The sequence below is a fragment of the Octopus sinensis genome, linkage group LG3, assembly GCF_006345805.1.
Source record: "Octopus sinensis linkage group LG3, ASM634580v1, whole genome shotgun sequence".
In the NCBI taxonomy this organism is placed as follows: Eukaryota; Metazoa; Mollusca; class Cephalopoda; order Octopoda; family Octopodidae; genus Octopus; species Octopus sinensis.
In genome coordinates this window covers 157,349,992-157,363,280 of record NC_042999.1, presented here as the reverse complement: position 1 = coordinate 157,363,280, position 13,289 = coordinate 157,349,992, and the positions used below count along the sequence as shown (strand labels likewise).

General features: G+C 36.6%; 1 protein-coding gene across 3 annotated transcripts in view; it reads left to right on the top strand.

Annotated features, from left to right (window-relative positions):
* The window catches only part of LOC115209390 (succinate-semialdehyde dehydrogenase, mitochondrial), a 90,738-nt gene that overhangs the window by 65,675 nt on the left and 11,774 nt on the right, over positions 1 to 13,289 (top strand). For all 3 annotated transcript variants that reach the window (XM_029777779.2, XM_029777778.2, XM_036501536.1), the window contains 4 exons: positions 1,198 to 1,341; positions 6,645 to 6,803; positions 9,799 to 9,968; positions 12,411 to 12,469. In XM_029777779.2, the coding sequence (XP_029633639.1) occupies positions 1,198 to 1,341; positions 6,645 to 6,803; positions 9,799 to 9,968; positions 12,411 to 12,469 (532 nt within the window). The remainder of the gene's footprint in view (positions 1 to 1,197; positions 1,342 to 6,644; positions 6,804 to 9,798; positions 9,969 to 12,410; positions 12,470 to 13,289) is intronic.

Genomic DNA, 13,289 nt, shown 5'->3' with positions numbered 1-13,289 from the left:
CTGTATATATATATATATAATATATATATATATATATATATATATATATATATATATATATACACACACACGATGGGTTTGTTTTAATTTCTGTCTATCAAATCCACTCACAAGGTTTTAGTTGGCCTGAGACTATAGTAGAAGACACTTGCTCAAAGTGCCACTTAGTAGGACTGAACCCCGAACCATGTGATTGGGAAACAAGCTTCTTGCCACACCCTCACTTCAAAAAAAATATTTTCAAAATAAATTTCTTCTCCAGTGTAAAAAAAAATTATTAAAAATGTTTCTTATTTTTACAATAAAAGGTGTTTACAAGCATGATCTTCCTTAGTGAAAATTGCTGATGGTTTAAAATACTGAAAATATTACATTTAACGAAGGTTTACAAAATTCAAGAAACATCGTACTTAATCATTTTTTTGTATGTGGTTCAGTCAAACTGTTTTAATTGCTGGTACTGGAGAAAAAAATGGGAACCTAATTAAAGGAAAGTAACTCCAAAAAACAAGAAGTTCTTAAGCAGATAAGGCTGAAAATGTCGCTAGAAGCTGGGATCACCAAGCGTAGATTGGCATATTTTGGTCATATTATGCAGAGAGAATCCCTGGAGAAGGACATCATGCTCGGAATGGTCAGTGGCAAGAGAGGAAGAGGCCGACCAAGAACCCGCTGGTTTGACACCATCAGGAGTGATACTGGAATGGACATGGCCAATCTGAAGGAAGCAGCCCAGGATAGAACTGACTGGAGGACACTGATCCAACAAGTGACCAAGAGTCGACTTTGACTGAGTGGATAGAGAGAGAGAGAACTCCAGAAAAGGAAATGAAAGTGATACAGAAAATTACACACCATTTTGAAAGTGCTGCAACAAACGTTCAACGAAACAGCTGGCACTCCGTTGGTTATGATGGTGTGTGTTCCAGTTGATTTGATCAATGGAACAACCTGCTTGTAAAATTAACATGCAAGTGGCTGAGTACTCCACAGACATATGTACCCATAACCTAGTTCTCTGGGAGATTTAGCGTGACACAGAATGTGACAAATCTAGCCCTTTGAATTACTTTCATGAACTTGATATATGGTTAATCATTTCTGCTCTTTTGTGTATAGCAAAACAAATTTGAAGCTGTATTTTTTGAAATTAAACATACTCTCTTTGAAATAAATGCTTTTTTTTCATCATTATAGAAATTGTTGTTAAATTCAGCATCAACAGTGAAAAGATTATCTCTTGAACTTGGTGGAAATGCCGCATTTATTGTATTTAATAGCGCTGATATTGATAAAGCTGTCAGTGGAGCTATGGCATGTAAATTCCGTTGTTCTGGTCAGGTGAGAAACTAAGGCATTCTTCTAAATTCTTTCACTTTTCCCTCATTAAAATTTAGTACAGTATCACCATGAAAAAAAGCCTCATAACATACAGGAAATCCTGCTCGCAGTACATAAATACCACAAAGATATTCATAGACCAATGGGACATACCACCACACTTGAAAAGCAGACATGCAGGATTAAAAATCAGCAACAGGAAGTATATCAAAATGATAAACATACATACATATATACATCATCATCATCATCGTTTTTATGACTGCCTTCTATGTTAGTAAATAGGTTGAATGACTCTTTATGATCTGAGTCACGTCTCATTTGAAACCACTCAGCCAAACACTAGATCCACATATGTGTCATTTAGCTTAATTTCTATGGCTGGATGCACTTCTAATGCTAGTAAATTTAGAGAGAGTATTGGGTGTATTTTCTTGTAAACACCAACACAACAGTGGTTGAATAGTACTCATGTAGCCAATCACTTTACAGGGTGAACAGTTAGTTGGTGTGTGTATGTATGTGTGTGTGTGTGTGTGGGGGGGTATATGTATATACGAAGGGGTGCTGAAAAGTAGCTTGAAACATTCTCTGTTGGATAAGCCAGTTGTAATATATGTATATGTATATATATGTGTGTGTATAAATATATATATATATATATATATATATATATATATATATATATATATATATATATATATATGTATGTATGTGTGTGTGTGTGTGTGTGTATATATATATATATGTATGTATATATGTATATATCGATAGGTGAATGAATTATCCTATGTTTACCGTCAACATGGAAAATTCGATGAACCAATACCAGGGTAGCAAATTCACATCAGAAACACGGTTGAAGCGACCTATCCAAAGGTAGAAACTCCAGGTTCATGTGCAGAAATTTGTGTGTTATATATGAATAAATAAATAAATGGAGTTGAACGAAGATGTTAATAAAATTCCTTTACTCTTGACATATGTTTCAAAGACAACATGGTTTTATTCCAAAGGAATAAACGGTGTAAGATGCAATCTCCTCATCAGGAAAGAAAGGGAGCCTCACTCGACAACAAGACATTATAACAATTATGATGACTGCCTACATGATAAACAAAACATTAATAAGTGTTTAAAAAAACCGTTAGTAGAATTGACGTCAAAGTTAGATAGTAGGAAGAGAAGGGTTAAAGGAATAATAAATAGGGAACAAATAGAGAGGGAGGGGTACGTTGATTAAAAGAATGTTCAAAGGCTTAGGAATGGATTTCTCTATTGAAGTGGAGTGCACATTAAACTAATTGTTCAAACTATAATGACTATCGAAATCATTTATATGAGTAAAAGATATGTTTCTGCCAGTGTTTACATTTGTACGATTTCTCTATAAGTGTGTTTACAAAGGGATCCTTAGAGAAGAGAAAATAGGAAGAGTTCAGAGTTGCAAATGTTACAAAATCTCCTGTCTTTATCAAAAGGAAAGGATACAGACAGTATGAACCAATCTAACTTAAAATCTATATTATTGTCTTTAAGACACCAAACTAATTTACTTAGCACTGTACTATGTCATTTTTTACTATCCCTAAATGATGAATAATGGTTTGAAATTCTCTTGGATAACTGGGAAGTGGACGCACCTATATAGAAGAAGACATCGGTACCAGAAGAAATTTTACACTGGTATATAGAATTCTTAATCTTAGAATTATTAGACAAAAATTTAATTCTGTTGGTGTTGTTCTCTGAGATCGAAACGAAATTTTTATTGCTATGATTGTTGTTACTATTATTATTACCACCACTAACAACACTATTCCTATTATTATTAGTATTATTATTGTTAATACAACTAATAATACTATCAACAATAATACCGTTATTATTATTATTATTATTAACATTACCATTGTTATTAACACGACTATTACTATTACTATTATTATTATCATTGTTATCACCATCACTATTACCGTTACTATTATTATTAATACTATTCTTATTATTATAATTGTATGAGGGGTTGGAGTTAGCAAGATTAATGCTGGAACTCCCGGGTGAAAAACCTTTATTTAGCAGCTTGGTATTGTGAGAAGATATAATTTGTGAAAGATTTCTAGTGTTAGAGAAAGCGAGTCTAACTATGTGGGAATTGATAATTGAATAATATCTAGACTTTTTGGGAACTGCAAGGGAAGGTTCGATTTAATTTGTTTTCCGAAAGGGATTATGAACCAGATACTATTCTTAGTGACTTTTGAATTGTACGTAGTGTTATTTGTAAAAGTAGGGGGGAAATTTCTGGGTTGGAAATTCGGGGTTAAATAGCGCTTACTTCCCCTGGTCCGTAAAGAATTTATATTATGTATTGGGCTCTTACACTATTAGAATTAAAATCACTATTCCTATTACAAATATCTATTTTATCTGGAGAAGCAGATGTAGGTCTAGAATGAGCAGAATCGATGTATGATGCTTTCTCTTTATAGCCAGCTTTTAACAAGGCGGTGTTATAGAAGTCTGCCTTTTGGTTAAAAATGTCAACATTGGCAGATAATTTAGACAGTCTAAGAGATATGTTTTTGACTAAGTTATCGGTAACTGCCCTAGCGTGATTACTGTAAAGACTAATATACTTAAGATTTGTGGAAGGTTTATGATATGGGAAGTATGAGTTATTCTGTAAATTGAGGGTAATGTCTAAGAAGTTGGCTTTAGTTAACTCATCGTGAAAAACGATGCGCAAGCCTGATGAGAAGATTGCATCTTACAGCATTTATTCTTTTGGAATAAAACCATGTTGTCTTCGAAACATATGTTGAGAGTAAAGGAATTTTGTTAGCATCTTCGTTCAACTCCATTTATTTATTTATTCATATATATGTATATATATGTATGTATATATATATGTATATATTTATATGTGTATATATATATATATATATATATATATATATATACATATATATATATATATGTATATATATGTATGTATATATATATGTATATATATGTGTATATATATGTGTATATATATATTATTGGAAGATGTATATATGTAAGTATATATATGTGTGTATATGTATATGTGTATATATATATGTATATGTGTATGTATAATGTGTATATATATATGTGTATGTGTATATATATGTGTGTATATATGTGTGTGTATATATATATGTGTGTGTGTATATGTGTGTATATATATATATGTGTGTGTATATATACACACAAAGTCCATTTTATATGTATAATTCTATTTCTTATGTTACATTCATCTGATAGTCAAAAGACCCTTTCTATTTGTTGTTTCTTTGTATAAGCACATTCGTTTTCCTTGCCCAGGGGCTTAATGCTTTTAGCTTAAGTCTTTGATCCAACCGGTTTCAAGTATTCAGCTATTCAGCTTGCATAATGATATCTATGTGCACTTGGCATGAGAGGCTATCTGCAATTGTCACGAGTACAAAGGCTTTAGTTGAGTGTTGTTTGTGTATAGAGAGGGGTATAGTAAAGGAATACTTTTTCAGTATGTGTAATTATTATTTTTGCTGTCCTGATTATTTTATTGATATGATGCAGATGGAAATTTGCACTTGATATGAAAAATAAGTATATGAAAAATAGCCTCATGACTAACAAAACCTAGTTGTCATTTAATTTTGCCTCTTGTATCTCTTGGAAAGTAAATATCAGTCATATGCTTGGACTGAGTCAACTTGATGGTAACATCTTGTTTATGAAAAAGAACTTGTTTAAAACAGAAATTACTGATTTCACCTTAGACACAAGGTTAAAATTTGAAGGCCTTTAATCTATTTGATTGATTCAAAAAAAAGGAAAATGTTATATCTCAGTGGGTTTCATCATCATCATCATCGTCATTGTTTAACGTCCGTTTTCCATGCTGGCATGGGTTGGACGGTTTGACTGGGGTCTGGGAAGCCAGGAGGCTGCACCAGGCTCCAGTTTGATCTGGCAGTTTCTACAGCTGGATGCCCTTCCTAACTCCAACCACTCCAAGAGTGTAATGGGTGCTTTTTACATGCCACCTGCATAGGGGCCAGAGGAGGCTGGCAATGACCATGATTGGTTGGTGCTTTTTACATGCCACCGGCATGGAAGCCGGTCAAGGTGGCACTGGCATCAACCACATTCGGATGGTGCCTTTTACATGCCACCGGTATGGAAATCACAACTACAATTTCCATTTGATTTTGATTTTGATGTACTTGACTCAATAGATCTCCTCAAGCACAGCAGGTCACCCTACGATCCAAGGTACTTTTGAATGAGCTGGGGCTGGTTATGCGACACTAGTGCAAGTTTTAGCTGTGAACTCACTTTATTTCCTGGGTCTTCACAGTCACAGCATATCTCCAGAGGTCTCAGTCTTTCGTCATTGCCTCTGTGAGGCCCAATGTTCAAAGGTCATGCTTGGCCACCTCATTCCATGTCTTTCTGGGTCTACCTCTACCCTGGATTCCTTCAACTGTTTGGGAGTGGCACTTCTTCGCACATCTCTCCTCATCCATCCATAGTACATGACCATACTAGTGCAAACGTCTCTCTTGCACACCACATCTGATGCTTCTTATGTCCAACATTTTCTTCAGGGTTCTTACACTCTGTTGTGCATGGACACTGACATTACACATCCAGCGAATCATGCTAGCTTCATTTCTTTGAGCCTATGCATGTCCTCAGTAGTCACAGCCCATGTTTCACTGCCGTGAAGCATGGCAGTTCACACATGTGCATCGTACAATCTACCTTTCACTCTGAGCAAGAGGCCCTTTGTCATTAGTAGGGATAGAAGCTTTCTGAACTTTGCCCAGGCTATTCTTATTCTAGTGGTAACACTCTCTGACCATCCACCCCCATTACAGACCTGGTCACCTAGGAAGTGGAAACTAGAAATTTAATTCTGTAAGGTGCTATATTATATTTGTCAGTCTACCAGAATAAGTAAGATTTAGTATTATTATTGTGTGAAGAATATTTTAATGTTTTAGGCATTGGATGATTTCTAAAATTGTACAATAAGCATCAAATTATATTTAGTGGAAAGACATGTTACATTGCTTATCTAATTTGTTTGGGATACTATTCCCGCTTCACAATCAAGTTGGTTAGCATTTAGACAGGTATGTTGCCATAAATACTAGTGATCACTGTTATACAATTTAAGAAAACGATATTAATTACCCATTCAACTTATATTGAATAAATTTAGAAAGTTTAAAGTTTTGTATACATTTGTGAAAATCTTGCATTGCATTTTTATTTTCAACCAGACATGTGTGTGTGCAAATCGTTTTCTTGTCCAAAGTGGAATTCATGATGAATTTGTCAGGTCTTTTGCTAAAGCGATTGAAACTAATTTGAAGGTGGGTGATGGCTTGAAGCCTGGAATAACTATGGGTCCTCTTATAAATTCAGCTGCTGTCGACAAGGTAAGATTTTTTTGTCATTTCTTCTATCTTTTCTTTTCCTCTCTCCTTTTATAAACATAAGTACTATAATCATTTTATAGTTGAATGGCTTATTTTTATTTTATGTTGTGGCATCATGTCACATTTCTTTTCCCTTCTAGAAGCATCAGACTCTTGTTCCAAACCTTCCTGCACAGACGTTCAAAGAACTGGACGTTTTCTTTCTCTCTCTTCTATTTTTTCTCTTTTCAAAGAAAATATTCCTCCCACCGTTCACTATTTTCCTCTCATTCTGGTTTAACAACCCTCCATGTTTGTTTTCATTTGGTTTCTTTTTTATGCTTCCACTGTCCTGTTTTGGTTCCCAAATTTGACCCTCCATAAATCCTAAATTTTATTTCAGAACTTATGGGAGCAACTGTCTTTGAAGATCCATATTGTCGTTGAATGTAGATAGCCGACAACTGATGAAGGATTGTTCTCTATGCTTACTTGTCCTGTTTTCCTTTTTTCTCTCGTTGTTTGCATATTTAACTTGTTTGTTTTTGTATTTCATGTTGTGTATACAGTTGGTGATGTCCTATATCCATATATATATATATATATATATATACATACAGGGGTTGGACAAAATAATTGAAACACCTAGCATCATAGCATCATAATTTTGAAATATCTATAAAACCGTCAAAAGCACATATGTACCTGTGAGAGATGGACTTCAAAAACCAAACTGATTCTGAAAGTGCATTCAAAGAGTTCATCAGCTCCAGAACTTCAGATCTTAATCTTACTGGAGTAAACAAACTTGTAACTCATTGACAAAAATGTGTTGATTTTAATGGTACTTACTTTGATGAATAAAATTCCTGTGTTGTCGAAATATATTGTGATTAATTTCATCGTTTCCCAATGTTGTTCACTTTTTTGCGATACTCCACCTGCATCTAATGAGGACTGCTTCACCGACCTGGGCCGCCGACCATCCCAGTGGACGCCAGCTCCTGGCGAGTTCCAAATAGTCAATCTTTTTGCGGGCACCTGCCAGCACGCTTTGGACCAGTTTAACTTTTCCAGGTGTCCCCGTCATCTAAACATCTCCCCAGCCGAACTCTTGGCCCTTCAATGTCTCCGTCACCGCGCTGACATCATCTTAAAACCGGCCGACAAGGGTGGAGCGATGGTGGTGTGGCACGCGGACCTCTACAAGACCGAAGCTCTCCACCAACTTCAAGACACCTCCTTCTACTGCCCTCTGCCCTCAAACCCCACGCCCAGCTACCAATAGACTATATTTATCAATATCTCCTCTTGTCACAGCTTTGCGATGTTCCTCTACCCTTATTTTGAGGGGCAGCATGTTTCGCCTTTGTATAACCTACCACAGCTGCATGGGATGGAGTACATGCAGTTCCTGGTTATATTCTCTTCTATTGGTGGTTTTACTTGAGAGGTCTTTCACATAGGGTTGACAGACTGTGGACAGTTTATTGGTTTCAGCCTTTCTTTTGTTCATAATTGGAGAGGAAAGTATGCTTTTGGGGTAGTTGTTGCTTCATAGATTGTTACTGAGCTTGATCATTTCTTCGTGGTGGGTATCACGATCACTACTTATATTCAATGCTCGATGTTTTAGGCACTGAGCAATCCCTCTCTTTGCACTGTAAATGTAAATAATGTAAATAATGAACCTTTTTACCGGCTAACTTCTGGGCCTGAAATTTCTTGGGACACAGTGAACCACTGTGGTGACACTCTATTGATTGCTACTTGGTGTGGGGATCATAAAGATGGAGCCAAGTTTCATTTGTAGTGACTAAACAAGCCATAAAGTCAGCCTCTTCCACTGCAAACCAGTTCAAAATAACCACTGGTGTCATCACTCTATTGCACTGCTGAGATATGTTCAGGCATTTCAACATCCATTTTGTGGAAAGCTTTCTCATGTCCAGAATGTTGTGTTTAATTTGGTCAGCTCTTTTGCAGGAAATCCCTAGGGTCTCAGCTGTGACTTTAGCTGAAATCCAGTGATCCTCAAGAATCATGATGTCACAGCATTGGCTTTGTCCTCAGTGGTTGTGGAAGTTGGCTGTCCTGATTGGGGTTCATCTGTGACCTCAAAATGACCAGTCTGAAGCCTTGATACCCAGATTTTCACTATGGAATAAGATGGGCATCCATCCTTCTAGATTCCGTAATCTCACCATGGATTTTCACTGCCTGTTTGCCATGCAAAAAGAGGAACTTCATGACTTCTGTGCTTCAGTTTTACCAAAATCCACTGAAGGAGCTTCCATCATGTGTTAAATCTGCAAAAAAGAGAAAGATATATTATATACTATCATGATTTTTGAAGATCTTCTAAATAGCTGTCCTACCTCCCTTGTAATTGTAACAACTCTACCCTTTCATGATGCCCTTAAAGCCTAGAACTTTTCGGCACCCACTCATAAGCTGTGTGAAATGTGAATTGTGCAATACTGCATGCTTTTGTTAGTATTGACAATATAGTTAACATATATAGGCATAGGAGTGACTGTGTGGTAAGTAGCTTGCTTACGAACCACATGGTTCTGGGTTCAGTCCCACTGCATAGCACCTTGGGCAAGTGTCTTCTACTATAGCCTCAGGCTGACCAATGCCTTGTGAGTGGATTGGTAGACGGAAACTGAAAAAAGCCCGTCGTATATATATATATATATATGTGTGTATGTGTGTGTATATGTTTGTGTGTCTGTGTTTGTCCCTCCCCAACATCACTTGACAACTGATGCTGGTGTGTTTATGTCCCCGTAACTTAGCGGTTTGGCAAAGGAGACCAATAGAATATGTACTAGGCTTACAAAGAATAAGTCCTGGGGTCGATTTGCTCAACTAAAGGCGCTGCTCCAGCATGGCCGCAGTCAAATGACTGAAACAAGTAAAAGAGTATATTCTGAAATTATATTTTATGGATTTGTTGTTGTTTTACAGTTGATGCATCTTTAAATATTGATTTAATTTCTTTGTAAATCAGGTTGACTCTCTTGTCCAAGATGCCTTGTCAAAAGGTGCCAGAAAGGTCTTTGGAGGTGAAAAACTCCCAATTGGGGAAAATTTTTTTCAACCCACCCTACTATCTGATGTAACAACTGACATGCGTTGCGCCAATGAAGAGATTTTTGGACCATTGGCACCTGTAATCAAGTAAGTTGAATAATTTACTACCATCTGTCTGTTCTTCTTAACCATCTATCTATCTACCTGTCCAACTAATCTATCCATCTAACTCTGTGTTTCTCAATCACTTTTTACCTGTGGACCCTTTTGATTCCTGTTTTACTCAGGTGGACCCTCCTAGCCATTTGTTGTTTAAAAAATCATGGTATATTTTACTCTTTTACTTGTTTCAGTCATTTGACTGTGGCCATGCTGGAGCATCGCCTCTAGTCGAGCAAATTGATCCCAGGACTTATTCTTTGTAAGCCTAGTACTTATTCTATCGGTCTCTTTTGCCGAACTGCTAAGTTACGGGGACGTAAACACACCAGCATCGGTTGTCAAGCGATGTTGGTGAGACAAACACAGACACACAAACATACACACACACACACACACACACACACACACGCACGCACACATATATACGACGGGCTTCTTTCAGTTTCCGTCTACCAAATATCCACTCCTAAGGCTTTGGTCGGCCCGAGGCTATAGTAGAAGACACTTGCCCAAGGTGCCATGCAGTGGGACTGAACCCGGAACCATGTGGTTCGTAAGCAAGCTACTTACCACACAGCCACTCCTATGCCTATTTTTATAATTAAAAATTATTAGGAATTGTATTAACAAATTTGTTAAAATATTTTGTGCGTTGTATAACCAATTCATTGCAGATAAACTTTAACAACAAAATCTTTATATGGATTTCTAAGAACCATATAAGGAGCTTGGTTGAGAACCATGGATCTATCTAATCTATCTATTTATACCAACCCGTCTGTCCATGTATGTATTTGTCCATCCATTTTTGTTTCAATGTGGTTTCAAGCCAGTAGAATTGTAAAGGAAAAATTCTCTTCAATGTCATTTACAAATTTGACACATTTCCTAACCAGCATCTCCTTTCTGTTTTATTGATATAACTCTGCAGAAAAGTTGGTTGCTGTTGTGTCACACCAGGTTAGCCATAATTTAGCAGGTCTTTGGTACATTACATATACAGCTGAATATGATTCGTACTTTTATGATGCCATATATAAATATATATATATATATAAATATATATACTCTTTACTCTTTTACTCTTTTACTTGTTTCAGTCATTTGACTGCGGCCATGCTGGAGCACCACCTTTAGTCGAGCAATTCGACCCCGGGACTTATTCTTTGTAAGACCAGTACTTATTCTTTCGGTCTCTTTTGCCGAACTGCTAAGTGACGGGGACGTAAACACACCAGCATCGGTTGTCAAGCAATGCTAGGGAGACAAACACAGACACACAAACACACACACATACACACATGTATATATACATATATACGACAGGCTTCTTTCAGTTTCCGTCTACCAAATCCACTCACAAGGCATTGGTCTGCCCGGGGCTATAGCAGAAGACACTTGCCCAATATGTATATATATATATATATTTTTTCTCTCCTTTTTTATCTCTCCTTTTTTTCTCTCCTTTTTTCTGTCCTTCTTTCTTTCTGTGTCCCTTTCTGTAGAAGAGTGTAGGCTCGAAACGTAAATGACTTTTTCTATTCCTGAGTGTTATACTAATACATCTGTTTGTTTTGTACACCACCTGTCTTCGTCTTTTGTTTTTTTTGTAAACTCTCCCTATATATATATAAATATATCAGGTTTCTGCAAAGCTAAAGACTACACTGCATGTTCAAAAATGTAATGCTTAAGAGAATACAGTGAAGAGTATTAGTATTGAGATCTATTTTCTTCAATGTCCTGTCTTTATTTGTAAGCCTGCTGTTATTGTTTAGCCCTAGGTCAACCATGATCAAACAAGCCTATGACCAAAGGCTAGGAATACATCATTTAATGTGTCCTTCCTTGTTTAAGGCCATGGTGTGTGATTTGAGAGAAAATTAACTGCTAATTTGAGCAGATTTTGGAAGTGGCTACTGCAGAGGTGGGCAATACAAACCTCCTTGTTGTATGACAGCTATTTTTCTGGGATCTTCTCGGTTTGAACGGCAGTTTTTTCTAGCGGTGTCATATGAAATTGTCACCCATAATTATGACCCTAGTATCGATCTATTGCATTTCAATCTGTTTTAGGGTTAGGGTTAGTTAGGGTTAGGAGTGGGGGGGAAGGGTACATGAAATGATTTAAACAAAGTTTCAAAATTTATTTCAAAAACCAAACTTTTTGAATTCTCAGAGCTCAAAATGGTATGTCTCTGGATTCTATAGAAAGCAAAAGTCACATGTTCTGCTTTATCATAGTTAATCAAAAGGTTTGGAAAATTAACAAGGTGAATAGAGCATTTAGAATTAAGTATCTTTCTGGCAGAAGGCTGTGAACTCCTGGTCCAGGTAACTGACTTAAATAAAATGAGGTTGTGTAAATAAAGGTCTAAAAAATGAGAAAACAATAAGAAAAATATTTTCATATTTTGATAATTGCAGATTTGAAACAGAAGATGAAGCAGTCGCTCTTGCTAATTCAACATCATATGGACTTGCTGGTAAGTATCTCTGTTAAAGAGCAGAGTTTTCTGGCAGAACCGTTAGCACGCCGGGCGAAATGCGTAGCCGTTTTTCGGCTGTCGATACGTTCCGAGTTCAAATTCTGCCAAGGTCGACTTTGCCTTTCATCCTTTTGGGGTCGATAAATTAAGTACAAGTTACGCACTGGGGTCGATGAAATCGACTTAATCCCTTTGTCTGTCCTTGTTTGTCCCCTCTGTGTTTAGTCCTTTGTGGGTAGTAAAGAAATATATCTTTCATTCCTAATTAATTGACTCAAAAAAGGTCATCCCCATTCATTCACTCAGCCCAACAGATCTGGTTCAAAATTCTTCTTTTTTCAGTACTAGTGCTGCCTGATGTACAATGTGTGTCAGGTATAATGTTGATGAAACTTCTCCAGTTGCTTGATATGATGCTTGTAGGTTGTCTATGTTTCATACTCAAATACCAAGAATGTAAGAACACAGGATCAGTTTTTGAGTTTCCCCAAAACAACACCAACTTTTGCAGCTGTGGGGTTTATTTTGGCATCAAGGGTACCAACTCTATTAAGTGTACTTCCAAGATAACATAATGTTGTCCACTGCTTCGTGTCTTTTACCTCCCATGAAAATGTCAAGCTCCACTTGTGCTTCCCTGACTTCTTCATATGAATATTGAATCTAAATGCAGGTGAGAACAGAGCAGGTGCTATTATGTCACCCTGTTTGACACTGCTTTCCACTGAAATTGGTCCTGAAAGTGTCCTATTGAGAAGCCCATTGAGGAGGACACATATATATATATATGCACACACACACACACAGACACATACAC